The 17,541-nt window shown below is 38.5% G+C and overlaps 2 protein-coding genes across 2 annotated transcripts in view; one reads left to right on the top strand and one right to left on the bottom strand.

Moving 5' to 3' along the window:
• Positions 1-13,581, top strand: part of GNAZ (G protein subunit alpha z) — a 129,511-nt gene extending 115,930 nt beyond the window's left edge. The window contains exon 2 of the mRNA XM_006266969.4: positions 11,552-13,581. Within this exon, the coding sequence (XP_006267031.1) occupies positions 11,552-11,896 (345 nt within the window). The 3' untranslated portion in view covers positions 11,897-13,581. The remainder of the gene's footprint in view (positions 1-11,551) is intronic.
• Positions 1-17,541, bottom strand: part of RSPH14 (radial spoke head 14 homolog) — a 226,274-nt gene that overhangs the window by 183,831 nt on the left and 24,902 nt on the right. The window lies entirely within an intron of this gene.

Here is a 17,541-nt window from a genome sequence, read left to right as displayed (position 1 = left end):
AAAGGTCATCTGATGTTCCCATGGTAATACAGCATTCTTGCTAATTGCACTGCATCCTGGCATGTAGTTCATGTAAGTACTGGCAATGGTAATGCTTGGCCCTTTGACCTGGTTCTTCCAGGTTGGTTTCTGTCATGTTAGGACTGCACAGTTCCATAGGACAGCACCTCTTCACATGCAGGAAAAAAAAAGAATTGATTGTAAGCAATGCAGCATTTTATGAAGGAAGAAAAAAAACTTCCTTGAAGCCCTGAAAAGGGCAATTAAAACATCTTCCATTAGTTCGTGTTTGATTGTTTATCTCTTTTTTTTTGCTGGAAGATCATTCAGTGTGGTCAGCAAGCATTTTCTTCATCAGGGAAATTGGGAGGCTTGGAGAAAACCATGATGTTTCTGACTGTAGAAACACTGTTAGTCTTGGATTGATTGCAGACTCTCTGGAAGAAATTCTTCTGTGTACTGCTTGATGCAACTCAGTTTGAAATAAATTTATGCTGCCCTTTGAGACAATCAGGAAATGCTGGTGGCAAGAGTTCAATGCCAGCATCTGTCTATGACATACTTTCAACAATTTTTTTCCCACTTCAAGAAAATAAATTCAAGTTAAGAACAAATAGTTAACTTGACAACTCACACTGTCGAAAGCAGTTTAGCATCCAGAAAAGGCTACCTTTCCTCTTTTGAAATAATCAACTTCAGGGTGAAAGAACATTAAATCAGATTATTAAATTAATCAGGGTGTGGCTGATACAAAATGAGGGCAAAGCCAAAGGAGAAGGGGCATTTGGAACGGTACTTGATACTACCACAACATTGATGATGCCTAATTATTTTGCATCCCTCCCTTCTCTTAAATCCTATGCATATCATTCTGCCTAATTTTAATTAAATTTGGTATGTGGGGTAGTTAAAGTCATTACATCAAAGCTTGGGCAATCTCATGAATTGTGAATAATAATTAGAAAAATAAAAAGTTATTCATAATGAGATGGGATTTCTTTTCTTAACAGGCTAGAATTGCAAACTCATTTTGTCTAAAGGAAAAGTGAAAATGGCAAATATTTATATTGAGCTAAACAAATAGGTTACAAAAATGAGTAAAAGGAAGTAAAAAACATTGAGGTATGACAGACATCCAGCAAACTCAGTATTGTATTGTATTTGTAGGAAGTGAAGTTTATAGTACGATCCTTGAATATGCATACCTCTGTATGGAGGCTGTTTATGATATATATTGCTTTAAATGTATTTTACTTATGTTTTTACTGTTTTTTAAATAAGGTTAAATTCAAACCATTAGTTTACCCTGTGCTTTCTTAGCATGGAGGGGATGCAGAAGATGCTAAACAGGGGTTCTCTGCACCCCATGTGAACTGCAAAAAATTCTTGGTGCCATCTTAGAATAGATAGAAAGAATTGTGCAAGGTGGATCAGGGAAACTACACACTGCCTCCTCATTCATCATTTTAGTTATAGTTGTACCTCCATACAAGGGGAGTTAAGGGAATGGTGGCTGATATTCTGTTTATGTAGCCCTGCTGTTTTTCATAGGTATAGAGGAGAAATCCATATTTCCAGCCCCTAGATATTTCCCTATACTTTGGTGTTGCACTAGGAGAAACGAATGTCATATACTGTGATTAACAAAACATTGGTATATACAATATTGGTGAATATATGTGAAAAGATTTTGAGACCTATTCATTGGCTTAATTCTTCAAGAGGCAAAATGCATTAAGGCTTTCTTCTAAGATTTACCACTGATGTTTGAACAACCAGTATGTGATTGTATTAGGTCCTCTGGAGATGACTGCCTTGTATGTATTGCTACAACTCAAGATTTGGTACTTGAAAGGAAGGTGGAACATAGGAAAAAAAGTAAACAACATCATGGCAAGCTGAAGGAGGTACTTTTCATGAACTTCTGAAATAAAACAGCTAGCATAAAAAACCCTTTCAGACTAAAAAAAAATGTCATTGATGCCAGTACCAAATTCAGTCTAAATTTTATGGATTTCCTTGAGAATATGACATTTACAGATTCTAAATCTCTGCAAAAGCTCCTTAAAGGGTGCATCCTCACGTGCACATTTACCGCGCAGTAACTGAAATTACTACGCGCTATAGGCACGTGTGTACACCCATACTGCATAGTAAATATGGTGACTTATGCCAACTTAAGCGTAAATTTTTAGGTATCAAATTTACAACCAATTAGTTACTGCACAGTAATGCATGTGTAGATGCCTTACTGCGCAGTAACACTGTGTGCGGACTGACTTGGGACCACATTTAGTCCCAAATCAGTCCACACACAGTGTTAATGTACTTTATAGCCTGCATGTGTAGATGCTGGCCTATTCCTGCGTACTGCACAGTAACTTACTGTCCAATAAATTTAAGCCGGTGTAAATGCATGTGTAGACGCACCCAAAGTATACTAAGGGCATGTCTACACATGCCAATTTCAGGCACTTTAGCCTGATTTAAGGCACATTAAGGGCACATGTGCACCCTTAACGCACCTTAAAAATGGTGATTTTAGGTTATTTGTGCCTAAATTTGATACCTGCAAAAGCAGGCATCAAATTCAAGACCAAATAGCTAAAGCACATTAACTCACATGTGGATGCATTAAGGTGCATTAACGCTGTGTAATGGACTGACATGGGACTAACTTTAGTCCCATGTCAGTCCTCACACATGGCATTAATGCACTTTAATGCATGCATGTGTGGAAGTGAGCCTAAATCGCCTTAATGCACAATAAGATAATGTGCAATAAATTTAGGCATGCCTGAACGTACATGTAGACACTCCCTAAGAGATTTAGCTTTGAAAGGACTCAAGAAGTAATTGAATTCAAGATATAAATTCAGTAAGATAATTACATTCCAAAATTTTTAAATATAGGCTCTGATTTGCAACCGCAATTCCCATTTTACACCTGTACAACTCTAACAATCAATTGTAAAAAACCAGTAACATATTCATGAATACAATGATGGATCACGGCCATAAAATTCACCTTCTCAGGGAATGTTTAAAGCCAAAATAAAAGTTAAACACAAAAGTAATTTCGACTATTTGTTAATGATAATTTGATCAAGCTATCAAAAGCAATCCTGAACATAATGCTTTTGTTTCATTCTTGGCCCCATAATAGATTTATCTGACCATGGGCAAGTAATTTAACCACTGTACTTTATTTTCCCTTTCTGTAATATGGGTTTAATCACTTTAATACTTCAGACCTGTTGTGAAGCTTACCAAATTAATGTTTGTGAAGCACATTCATATTCTCAGATAGAAAGTGCTATTGAAGTATGTATAAAGAAGTGCTCTAAAATTTCAGTTAGATTTTTTATCTATTGGTGTGGAGTTGTTATTCTGCAGCAAAGCTACACAGCTTTACTGTGAAGTAAAGGTTCTTGACACATTCAAGAGACCTGTTCATGTAGGAGATCAGTTTGTTTCTGGTTGAAGTATTAAAAATGTAAAGAGGATATATGTGCCAAGATGTTTTGGCTAAATTCTCCTTCAGGAAATATGCTGTGGTGATTTTAATTAGTATCTTTTACCTTTTGTTTTTGTGGAACAGTTATAGGATCCAGAGGGATGGTATTTGGCAGCTGTGAGATTATTGCTCGGCAGAAAAATTACTCTGATTCATTTCTAGGTCCCTATTAGGAATTCTACTACAGGTTTTTAAAATGCTCTTGTTTACTGCTTCTGCATTTTTTCCCCCTGACTTGTTTACTTACTGTACAAGAAAACTACAATGGTTTTTGGAATCGCTTCTTGGATAAACTATCCTCAGTAACGAGGCTACTTTCCCAATTTGTTAATGCAGACTACGTACAGTAGAATAGCAAGTATAAAAGAAGGTAATCAGGGTACAAGTATAGTAGAATACTAGAACTTTTACATTTTATTATACATTCTCATGGTGCATTAAGGACTCTTTTTAAATCAAACGTAGAGTGGGCATGTGAGAGAAAGTGGGTACGATTCACAGAATATGTATAGGGACCTACCCAATTTGCAATTTTGAGAAAATCATAAATTGATTGAGCATTGTCCATGAAATCTGCAAAAAAAACCCCAACTTATTAAAAACAAAATTATGGCTCTCCAGTGGGAGCCAGCAGTCCTCACAGCTACTGTGGCTCAGCCACACAGACCATTGTTGGAAGGGAGCTGCTGCTACAAAGGGGAGCAGCCAAGATGGCAGCCACCCCTGCCCCTCCCCACTGATTGACTGAATGGGCTACCCATCATTCAGCGCCACCCCTCTCCACCAGTCAATGGTGAGGGGTGGGACTGCGTGACAGACAGCCCTCTCAGCCAATCAGCAGTGAGAGGGCAGAGCCACCAGGACCACTTGGCCAATCAGAGGCAGAGGTGGCTTGCCACAATAAGCCTACAGAAATGGTGGCCGGCTCCACCATAGGCTACCTGCCTCTCTGATTTTGGTAGGTCCCTAATTATGTACCATCACTCCTTCCTCTGAACTTTGCATTGTCTCTCTCAAGAACCCAAGTGGTAGTAAAGGCTTTCACTTTCTGGTGGTCTTTTGTGTAACTTTTCTTCACCAAGTACATTCTACTGCTGAAAGATTAACTCATCTTTAGGAGGGTCATTGTTAGCTTGTTGGGATATACTGTAGGTATATGTTCAGTGTAACTACTTTTGAAGCACCTAAGGGCCTTATTACATGGTAATTTTGGATGACTCCCCAAGCTCTTAATGCCTGGATTATCTGCACATTAACACCTGAAACTAGGTGTTTTAAGCAGTAGTTAGGCAGCTCAAAGTTACGCCATTCCATGGCAGGATTATCTCTGATTCATATTACCTAGCTCATGTTACACTAAGGTGTAGCCATTATAGGCTCCACCTTAGTGTAGACATCTCCCCCTCACCCAGTGGCTCAGATAAGGCCCACTGCCCCCTCCACCCTCCCCAATACCCCAGATCCCCATTCACCACCCCCACCCACCCCTCTTCCTCTACTTACTTGTAGCCGCCCATGCTGTCTGTCCTGGGCAAGCAGGCAGAGAAGGGTTAACCTGCCTGTCCGGCTGTCACTGCCACCATCGCTGCTGCTCTCTGGGCAAGCTCAGCCTGAAGAAGAGCAGCAGCCTGGCAGTGATGGGCAGACAGGCAGGTTGACCCTTTCCTGCCTGCTCCCCTGGGCAGACAGTGCAGGCAGCCACAAGTAAATGGGCAGGGGAGGAGCCCCGGGAGCAGTGGGGAACCACAGGAGTCCTGGAATGGAGGGGGAATTCTTACCTTTCGGTCCTCCATGCTCCTGCTGTCCTGAAGGTGTGACTGCTTCAAACTCATGCTAGCACTAACACCAGTGAACATCTATGTGGCTCACAGTGTAGCATGTAACAAGACCCTTAGAAAACTCATCAGGTGTGGCTAGATTTATTGGCGTATGAGATCTGTTGGCCAAATGATCTAAAGACACAATACAGCTCAACCTCAGATCAAACCAGGGAGGGTTTTTTTCCTTAAGAGTTATTCCATTACTTCTGGTTATTAGTGAAGGTAACAAAATTTGGAGTTAAGCTATGAGACTTTTCTACCTTGACCCAGGGAAGCAAACAGCTTGTGACTGGTCCCAAAGTCAAGGGAGCATGAAGGTAGTAAAAAGTCTCCTAAGGTCTTGCTCTGTGTGGAACTTACCCTGACTTTAGGACTTAGGCCATCATATCTACCCATTACAGCTTTTTATGTTCAAAGTAGATTAGTATCGTGCCATTTAGCCTCACCTGTACTGTACAAGCATTTTCCATTTTATATAGTAACTTTTTTTACTACTGAGGTATACAAGTTATAGGAACATGCAAAAACTCTAATCTGAATGGGTCAGGTTATTTTAATATTTGCTTCTGTCCCAGGGGATTTAAGAATGAAAAAGGTCTTAGGAGACTCAAATTATTTCCCCATCTACTGTGCAAAAGGTTAATAATGTCATTTGAATTGCTACCAGTGATCTTGCATAATCTGGAAGAGACTTGATAGGCTTGGAATAGTAGCTGATGTGGAGATACATGATAATGACAGTACGTATAATTCCCATACTTCATATGATTAAAGCTGGTCAAAACATTTCTTAAAAATTGTTTTTCCACAATTGTCAGCTAAATGAAATTAATTATGAAAAATGTATGTTTGCCTTTAAAAAACAATATTTCTGACTTCAGCCAAAAATTGAAACCTGAAATATTTCCACTGGAATATGCTGCTACCACAGCACTTCAGAAAAGCCTTAGTTTGGTTGCTTCATGTTCCCATTCTTCTCTGTGAACAAGTCTCCCAACCTGGAATTAGTTTCCCATGAGGCACTGGTCAAGGCATTACCTCTCTTTTCCAAAAAGGGGACACTAATACAGCCTGGGAAGTGATATACCAGCCCTGCCTCTTGAGGACAGTAGCAGTATGAGAAACATGAAGTAAAATTCCTATGAAGCATAGAAATAACACTTAAAATATTTTGGGTTTTGATTTTTCACTAAAAACTCAAAACTTTCTAGGGGAGGGAGCCATTTTCTGAATAGCTCTACATGGAATATTATACTATGAAAATAAAGTAATTAAAAGCCACAAAAGGACACCAACAAATTGTACAATTCTTTTTATTTTCCATTGAGAATAAAATGTTTCTATGTGTTTTATTCCTGACCATATACCCATATAGTAAATGTTCAAGAAACAAAGTAGCTGTTATACATTTGAGACTACGTCAAGTGAGCAGCTTGTGTTTACACACCCACTCTGGATGCAGACGTCAGGCATCTGCATATAAGAATGTATTTAGGTGTTTTTTGATCATATTTGATACAAAAAGTGGGACTTTTCATGAGCATGCAACCATATTTCCCAACTCTACATGCTGGGGAAGGATTCTATAAAAATTGGTATTTTAATCTTGCTTGTGGCTTTTATTTTCTTTTACCTCAAAAACAATAAAAAAAATAACATTAAATTCTGCTTTCAAATGGATCCTAGAGTATTCTTCTGTTCAGACGCATGGAAAAACAGTATGATTTCAAACCTGATGGGTTCCTACTTGACTGTCGTTATATAAAATATTCAACTACTGTGACTCTGAGGGAATATTTTTGCCCATTTTTATTTTTTCCATCAGATATTTTCCCCATTTATTTTTAATTTTTACATGTTTTGTTCCTTTCCCCCCATTTTTTCAGTTTCTTCACCTCTTCTTCCTATTTTTTAGTTCTGTTCCTGGCTGCCTCTGTCCTCTTATTTTCCTGCCACTCACTTTTCATTTCTTTTACTCACCAGAGACATTTTTCTTAGACAACAAGAAAAAAATTTGAGCCCTGAGAGACTGTTTTTCAGTCTTTCATCCTGTACTACTTTTTCTTTTCAATCTCTTTATCGTCTTATTTCCAGCTCTACGTAGGCTGTGCCCAACAACCCAGACCTTAGTCAGAACATTACAGCCAAGGTAAACTTGCTACTGAAAAACTCAAAGCAGCTTCTATGACCTCAAAAATAGTTACTGGAAGCACAGCACATTGTCACTGTCAAGTCACTTTAGCTGTAATACAGCACTGACTGAGATTTGGATGCCACAGGCACTGGATAAACAACAATTTTATAGGAAGAAGCCTTACATGGCCTTTCAGCATCTGAAGGGTGAATTTAGATTTATCCCAAGATGCTGGACAATATTTTTTTTTCCTAAACTGCTTATCAACTTGCGTCTAACCCAGATCACAGATGTCAATATTTGAAAGCTATTGATAGGGACAGACTCAACACTCATATAACAGTAAAACAGATTTTAGGTAGACAGAATTTAAATAGTGTTTGCTAAGGAAAAGAGACCATCTTTGGACTCACCGGCAATCTTTGTTAGCCTTTACAAAGATTAATTCTGCTCCATAGCAACAATATTGGCTTTGGCGAGGTTGTATCAGGGTAAATAAAGGCAGAAGCCTTAATTTAAGACAAGTGGATAAACCTGGAAAGACTATCCTAATATTAAAATAATTTTTAGATCAGGACAGCAAGCAGAGCACAACTGAGGACTTGCACCTTTAAGGAAGACGCTCTCAGATCTCCTCAGCTGTCTCTAGCCAAAAGTACCTAATACTCCAGGGTGGAAGGGGAGCTCAACAAAACACTTTGTTAATCTCTCCTGTAAAAAGAGTTTTGACTTGCTTTATTCCATTACCCTTACCATCAGTATCCTTCTATTACTATATCCTGCCGAAACCTGTGTGTGAAATCACCAAGGTTAAAATGTTGGCAGCCAGGGAAGATGTGGGGAAGGCATCTGAGACATACTCTCCCTTCACCCTCAACATAGTGATTTCCACTAAGCGTATGTACACACAATCCTGTCTCCCCCACCCTACTGTAGCACATTTTTACACCAGCTCCAACTGTACATGGACATAAGCTACCAAGTAAGGGTTCTGCATGAAAGTCTGGTACAATAAAGTCAGACCTTTAGAATTTACAAAAAAAAAAAAAAAAAAAAAGCACCCTATTTCTTTAAGTATTCATGGACACAGATATTCCAACTCAGTCCAAACCAAACTGTCTGGGATTGGAAAATAACCCCCAAGAATTGTCTGACAAGCAGACGTCTCTCTCTTTGACAACATCACATTTCCTCATTCAACTAGGTACCAGCCAAGCATCCTGCAGCAATAATTGCAAGTGATCTTGTATATTGAGTAGTTGTATTGTCTCAGGGTGTGTAGCTCTCCCTAATTTATTACTTGACTTTGAAAAATTTGTCTTATTTTAAAGCAGTGTTTTGTATGTTTGCATTTATTTTCACTGAAAGATTTTCCACATATTTCCACAGCCCATTAAATGCTATATGGTGTACTGCTTTCTTCCTTGTAGCCATACTTTGGCCCAAAGGTCAGGTTATTAATTGAACATGAGAACTGGATAGTGATATTACTTAATGTAAAATACATAGAACTTTTAGTGGGTATTGGTGACTTGAGTTCAATTTACAAATATCACAGGGACATGTACAGCAAATTGCCTCAAAAGATATAATTAACATCTTTCCATGTGTTCATAATGAACTTAAATGTTTCTGTGGCACTGTCCAAACTTTCTGTGACACTTAAAAGCAGTTGAGGATGCTCAGAATATTCTTCAGGCTTATCACAGTTTATAATGATCTGAGATTTTAAGAAGGGGGGATTTGAACTTCAACCTCCCTTTCAATTATTCCAGCATGGTTTTTTTAACCATAAGGGCAGACACAGGATTTCTGGGGTACATTTTGATTCCAAATTGACTGGAATAAAGTTATTGGGATATTATCTAATGGCATGTGTATATCTAGGTGAAGTTTATAATCAATTTTTATCTAAATCTTCTGTCTACTTTCATCATATTGTATGGTTGGAAAAACATCTCTGTGCACCCATGTATGGTCTCCATTATTCTATCATTACTTTTATTAAGAAATATAAGTACAGACTTGTGAAGAAGATTGGAATGAATCCTTGGTGATAAGGCTTAATCTGGGATGCTTTGTACCACTGTAAACAGGAAATAGATATACAATATAATAGTAACTTATTTAAAAAGGATACTTGTCTTCTAATGACAGAGCACAGAAAACAAGAGGTAGCCTAGTGCATTAAAATGTGCAACTCTCTTGCCACTACTTCAAGTTTTCACTGACTTAAAATTCTACAACTTAAATTCATACATTAGATCTGCTATAAATTCTTGTCTGATCCTATGAGAGAGTCACAGGAGGTGACTTAACTGTCAGACTTGATGGCAATATTTTTGCAATAGGACTCTGAAGGCTTTGGATTGTAAATAAACAACATCGAGGTTTGAATATCTTTAATAACTAAATAAAATGTTTATATTGGAGGAATAAAATTTTAGCAACAAATAGGACTTAATTTGCAACAGGCAGAAATGCCATAGCCTTTAGCATAAATATTCTTAATCAAGAGACAGCTCATCAATATTTGCAGCAGCTGGAATATTTTTCCTTTTTTGCACAAAACATATAGGAAGTCCTCCTGGTACTCCAATAGTAATTAGTACCATGGAGAGCTCCATCTGCCTCCTAAGACTTCACAACAGCACTATATGAAGGAAGAGTACGCAGGGAACAAGGGCAAATGTGGCTCTAGTTTGTAACAGATGTCCAAGCTCAACCTTAGTTTCTTTAGCTGTAATAAATATTTCAAAATGTAAATGACTTTTGTTAGTCACTCCAAGATTGTTGTCAAAGGATTTGTCAGTTTAGAAAGGCAAGCACAAGATTAGGTACATCTACTAAGTTCTTTCAGCCAAAAAATGTAGCTGTAAGTTCACAACTCACTTTGAGTTGTCCATGCATTTGAAGCTGTAGCCAAAGGATGCATTTATACTAGTGTAGCCTGTCTTTACACTGGGATAAATGTGGAGTGGCCATATGGTCTTATGTCAATGTAAGACGCCATTTCATTGGTAAGTTACACAAGTGTAAAAGTCATGCGTCTCCAACTCCAGTCCATTTCACCCCAGAGTAACTGTTTACTCAATAAAAACAGGCTATTGTTAGCTTCTCCACCACCGAGTGATAAGGAATTATGACAGAGCTGCTGCAGGAATCCATCTAGGGAGAGTCAGTTGTCTGTCTGCTCCTGACAGTAGTGTTACCAAAATCAGTTTGCTCATTATTGTCTCACTTCTGTAAATGTGGCATTTGTCTACACCCGGGAGTAGAATTTAGCCTTTTTTTCTGCATAACCTTCCAAAGTGACTTTTATACATGTGGAAAAGGAATGCAGGAACTGACGGTTGGTTTACATATGGAGGCCCAAACTGCACAGCAAAGGGCGCATCTACACATGATGCTATGTTGCCGTAATAACACATTATGACAACATAGCTCATCACTACAGCGATGTAGCATAGGCAGGCACAAACCATGATGCCAATGCTACGTCACCGTAGCGACAAGCTACCCTGGCAACGTAGCATCTAAAAATAACCATGTGCCACCAGGGATATGCCCAAAGTGTACTATACTGAAGAAGGCATTTTATTGTTAGGATACTGGTGTATGAAAAGTTATCCTATGACTCTAATGGTTGCACAATCCTCTTTAAGAGCAGCATGCTTCTGTAGCAGGAAATTTCCATAATGATTCACCCCTCTTATTTGAAAATATTAGTAATGTTAATCTGACTTGGAAAAACAGTGACTCTTCTAACAATTACAGATGCTGTTCTTAAAAAATTCAGTTTTAGACACTGCTTTACTGTTTCCCATGATTTAAATAAAAGTCAAATGGAGAAGGCCTTTTCTTTGGTGATCTGTGATATGCCAACATTAGAAAATTAAGGTTTTTGAAATTTCATCCTAAAGTGAGACATACAGGCACCAATACAACAGGTGTGAGAAATAGAAAAGGTCATTCTAAATGGACATTTTGCTCACTAACAGCTGCAATGACACATTCTTATGCATGTTGCATAGTTGTGTGAAAATATTATTGCTAACACTGCTGTTTCATTCCCTACAGAGTCGAATGGCAGAAAGTCTACGCCTATTTGACTCCATTTGCAACAACAACTGGTTTATCAACACTTCCCTTATCCTTTTTCTCAATAAGAAAGATCTGCTGGCAGAAAAAATTCGGCGCATCCCGCTAACAGTTTGCTTTCCTGAGTACAAGGGCCAAAATACTTATGAGGAGGCAGCAGTCTACATCCAACGTCAATTTGAGGACTTGAATCGTAACAAGGAGACCAAGGAGATCTACTCGCACTTCACCTGTGCCACTGATACCAGTAATATCCAGTTTGTCTTTGATGCGGTGACAGATGTCATCATTCAGAACAATCTCAAGTATATTGGCCTCTGCTAAGAATCCAGGAGGCTCAATCTGTTTTCCTGAGGTGATGCAAAAGGGGCAACCACCTTCACTTTTGGTGGCAAAAATGTGGCAGCCCTTGAAAGTGCAAGAAGAGGAAGGGGGAAGTCTGAAGTATGTTCACAGACCCCCTAAGCCCTATTATGCCACCACATTATTTTTCAAAAATGTATGCTCTGGAGGATGCAAAGCCTCCAAAAAAAGAAAAAAAAGGAAAAAAAAAAGTTGAGGTCTAAGTGTGTGGAAATGTTTTCACCACAATCACTGCTGGTTCATTCTGTTTGTTCCATCTCATTTTGCTAAGATGGCAGAGATACCATATTCTATGTAAGAAATAATTCCTCATCCAACTGTTCTAGAAACCATTTTACTGCCAGGAAGATACAGAACTGGTGAGTGAAAGATGGGCCTGCCTTGCAGGGTTATTTCCCACCCCCACCCTTCTCCCAGGAGAAAAGCTAGTTCCAACCAGAAGTTACCGAACAGGAAAATCTGAGCTAAGCATTACTTACAGCTTTAAAGAAGGGGCATGTATCCACTGGCACACACAATCGTACAGTATATACACATCCAACATGTATACACATTGCCCACAACTCACAGCATATACTATGTATACACTTCTGCTTTGCTTTGTTGTTTATCATGGACACCTTTCCTATCAAAGGAATTGTTGGTGCAGAATTGTTCTATGATTTCCAACCTGGCCTTTAGCCATTTCTGCTCTTGATTGCTTCAAAATATGCAGGAAAAATACATGAAATGAATGAAATAACTAATTTAACAGGCCAAATCAAGGTCAGTGTTTCTTCTACCGGTAAGGAATTTTTATATATCAAGACGGTCTTCTTTTACATCTTTTTTTGCCAAATCTTCTGGTGTTTCACAAAAACAAAACTGAAAATTTAAAAAGTAGGTGAGTGTCCTTTTTTTAATACAGATAAAAAATCACAAGGCAATTTTTTTAACTATTGTTTTAGTGTCTGGATTGCAGAGTGAAAGTTGCCAACTGACAATTCTGTTCCATTGCTTCAAAAAATTCTGGGATATATGATAATATTGTAACAGCTTTTCCCAGGGAGCAAGAGCCATTAAGACTGTGTAGTGTATACCCTTTGAAGTCTTTTTTGTTGTTTTTTTAATTTAAAAATGTGATATATTATTAGAAGGTTAAAGATGAGCGATATGAACAATAACTAAATGTCTTGATATTTAAATTTAATAATTTAAATTATTTACAGTTTAGTGGATTTAAGAAAATTCGAGAGATGAATTCCTCAGCTCCAGGTTTCGTCTCATAAAGGAGTACTACTAGAGGGAGTACTATTCCAGCAAAACAGAATGCTGGAGAAGCTCTGTGGGACTATGCTGGAAAATCTCACATGGATCATATGGGCCTAAGTCTTTGGTCGTTTGATTCTTTCCCCCTCCATAGAAAAGACTTCTTAAAGACTTGATTGTAAAGACAGTGTATAAATATATGTTCAAAGTTGTAAAGCACACACACACACATACATACAGATACTCTGGAAAATCTCCTTCTCCCTTTGTTTCCCATGTGTACCAAGATTAGTGTGAGAATTCTCAGCCAAGGGCTCTTAAGAAATTTCAAAGAAAAAAGTTAATAACATCAAAGTTAAAGGTTGTCCACTTAAAGAAAATAAATAATCTGAATGGTACTATACTGGTCTATAGTGTTTTCATTTATTGGTGTTATGTTTTAATTATTCACAAAAGGAGATAACATTTTTGAATCTTTCATTTCTTCCTAACCAGCTATGCATTTTGTTAATTTACTACAGACATCTTTTCACAGTTTGTCCATCCATATTAAGGATAATCTTAGAACACAACAAACATTACATTTATAGCACCCAATACAATATTTGGGGACACCACAAAATTCAACATGGTTAAGAGTAGCTTTTTCTCAGGAGAGGGTCAATAGTAACTCTAGGAAGAGTGTAACAATTTAAAATAAAGACATGTATTTGCAGGAAACTACCATGGTGCCTACAAGGAAACTTTCATGACACTTGTCTGCATATTGCCTGACTCCAAGTAGTGATTTTCATCATTCATTCTCATAACCTCCATGTTCAGAGACCTATGTCTATATGTAAGTATTCAAACAGCTTTTGATTTTTTTTAAATGTGGGTGTTATTAAATTTATATTTTGGTGCCTGAAAAGAGACCCCAGTTCTGAAAAACTGTAACTAGATCACATGAATGGCGCATGCCCCCAGTGGCTGGGGGGGCATGGCTGCTCTGGCATCAGCTGGAGCAGTGGCAGCAGTGGGAGCATGGCAGCAGTGAGCTGGGAGCTCCCACAGATGCTGCTGGTGCTTGGGGGGGCGGGGAGGTGGCAGCAAGCGCCACTCAGGGGTCAGCGACCACCCACAGGCACCGCTGGCAGCATTGGCAGTGGCCAGGGGCAATCATGGATCTCCTGCAGATGCCACTGGCAGTGCCGGTGGTGGGGTGGTGAGTGGTGACCACCCGCAGGTGCTGCTGACACTATCGGCGGCGCCTTTTTGCAGGGAGTACACGTGTACCCCCTACATGTTGCCCCTGCTAAATCAGTAGAAATTTCTGGTTGTAATGGACTTCTGAAAATCCAACCATTTATTTAAGAACCCATTATGGTTTACAGTACCCCCATTTTAAAAAAATCTTTTGTCAGATATGGTGAATTTTTCACAGTAGTCCAAATAATTTAGCAGCACAATTCTCCTTGGAAACTGTGTCCCTTTAAAAAAAATCTTGTCCATATATAATAACTCAAGGTTATAGCAAGGTGTCTTGCAACTACCAAAACCCTTACAGGTATAGAAGTCTTCAGAATTCTTTGCAATCTTTACATCATCTATAATAATAACCATTTACAACATAGTCACTCCACGAGGTGTTCACTTCCCCCTCCAACAGGTACCAAACAGTAGTACATACTACAAACTTCAGAATACTCCAGTGTAAATCTTGTCTCCAACTTCATGCCCTGTTGTATCAGACTGATTATTCCTGATATCCCTGAGCAGAGGTAGTTATGCCAAGTTAGTCTGAAGTCAATCAGAAGGCAGGGTAGATATGGACCTTTATAGAATAACTAGAATAGCTTTCATAGGCTGAAACTCACTTCATCAGATGCTGGGATACCTTCAAGTCTTATTTACCAATGATCCTATAACACATCTGACTGTCACATGCTCTACACATGAATAATATTATTTAAATTAATAGAATCATAGAAAATTGGGGTTGGAAGGGACCTCAGGAGGTCATCTAGTCCAACCCCCTGCTGAAACCAGGACCATCCCCAAGTAGATCATCCCAGCCAAAATTTTGTTTAGCTGGGTCTTAAAAACCTCCAAGGATGGAGATTCCACCACCCATCTGGGTAACTTGTTCCAGTATTTTACTACCTTCCTAGTGAGAAAAGTCTTCCTAAAATCTAACCTAAACTTCTCTTGCTGCAATGTGAGACCATTGCTCCTTCTTCTGTCATCTACCACCAATGATAACAGTCTAGCTCCATCCTCTTTTGAACTCCCCTTCAGGTAATACCTCATAGTGTCATTAATGGTTTGCTTGCACTCTTCGTGTGAAAACGGGTGAGTAGATGGATGATCAGACAGAGATGTTCCCCTGATAGGCACCACATGTAAACTGAATCGACAGTTCTTTTTTTTTCTCCTGTAACTGAACTCCATAACTCTTGAAACTGAAAATTTTAGAGTAAGACACTAACCCCTTTCTGATGTGCTTATTCAAAGAGAAAAAGAGTTTCTGGATCAAAAGGTTTTAATGCCTAATATGGAGCCCAGGGCAAAAGTAACATAGGTACTGTACTGTTGCCCAGACAAGGAGTACAAACCTATGTGACCTGAAAGAAGTAGCAGCTACAGCAGTACATCAGGCTTGTGGGGGGTGGCTTTTTGCTGCTGCTTTTCTCCAGTCATGAAAGACACTGAAAAGATTAGTTGCTAGAAAGCTAATAAATAAAGAATATCCTTGGAGGTATAGCATGATCTGACTTGCAACCTTTCAGCTGTGTTTATCACTTCTGAGATCAGCTATGGAAATAATTATTTCACTATGCTCTGCCTTTTCATGCTAAAAATACCTCACAATGGTTGTGGGAATAGGCAGCTTTGTTTTGTCTTTATCCAAACAACTATGAGCATCCATTTCCATGCTCCTTCCCATCTTCTACATTTAAGAATTGCTCCTCTTTTGAAAGGGTTTGGAATATCTTAATTTAGGCTGGTATGTCCTTAAACAACAAGGGGTATAGCCTAGAGACTGTGCTCTATGGGACTGTTACATGAAATGTGGTGCATTCAAAGCAGCGGCCTGAGATCAAAGGATTTTTTCCATGTTTGTGTGACAGTACAAAGGAAATCAAAAATATTCTGTATGAGCAAGTTAGAAGTTCAGGAGATAGAGTTTTCAAAAGTACTCAGTACTGATCTAAACCAATGTGTATCCAGGTTTTCAACATATATGATCTGTTAATGCAATACATAGATGTAAGATCTTTTACATTTAATCAATTTGCAAAGATTTAGCATATGTAAAAGACATCATTTTTTTATAAGGGGGTCTGCACTGCATTCTCGATCCAAGTTTTCCTCTTGATCATTTTCTACCAACAGTAAATTGAACTGGGCAATAACTTTATATAACAGATTAAATGCTTATTTTTTAATTGTGCATTTGTTCCATTTAATGGTGTGTTTACTTTATTTAATCACTAGCCTCCATATAATCCGTGTCCATTCTAGGCTGATAAGAAGTTAAGAGGAATGAGAAGAAAGTAGTGGTTTTCACTGCAGCAGAACTTCAGAGTAGGTACTTCAGAGAACAAGGTTCCTTAACTATGTTTTAATCTTTTATCTGAGAAAATTCTTCAACAGCCACATAACAGGTATCTACTGTAGAAATGGGGCACCTGGGTTGTTTTACTGGAACAGAAATGGCAAACCTATGTGCTTCACTTAAACAGACTACTTAGTCCAAGAAGAGGGTAAGATAGGAAAGAAAATGAGCATTTTAAAATGAAGTTCAAAACATCTTCCATTTCCATGCTTCCGTATTTCTTGAATAGTTGGGTTTTTTGCTGTTAACTCCTCAGATGACAATAAGGTCTCTGTTCACAAAAGCCCAATAATGTGTTTTGGTCTTCATATTCTGAATTATTGCTATAGTGTGTCATATGTTCGAACAGTAAAACCCTTCACAAGCTTTAGCAAATACAGCTTAACACACAGGTAAAGCAGAGCAATTTTATTACCCAACATGTAGATATGAAAATTAAGACTTTGAGAGGTTAAATAAACACAGGGAACCAGGAGTGTAGATATATAAAATAATTGAAAGGTTTCAAAGGCCTTTTCTAGCTGTGCACACATACAAGCCCTTTGAAACATTCTAAAACTGGCTGAAACATTTCAAAATAGTACCTCTTGAAATATTATTCTGGAGCATTTAACTGTTTTTTATGTCTGGATGGGGGCAGGATGGAGAGTGGTGTAGACAGGCAGACACTGTCCAGATGCTGAGCGTGTTCCAGGTCCTGGGGTGCTGACAAGTCCCCATTAGGACAGACCCCTGCACTCGTGACTGGGACGCCCACCCC

Source organism: Alligator mississippiensis, chromosome 10 (assembly GCF_030867095.1).
Source record: "Alligator mississippiensis isolate rAllMis1 chromosome 10, rAllMis1, whole genome shotgun sequence".
NCBI classification, from domain to species: Eukaryota; Metazoa; Chordata; order Crocodylia; family Alligatoridae; genus Alligator; species Alligator mississippiensis.
This window is presented reverse-complemented; position numbering and strand designations above follow the sequence as displayed.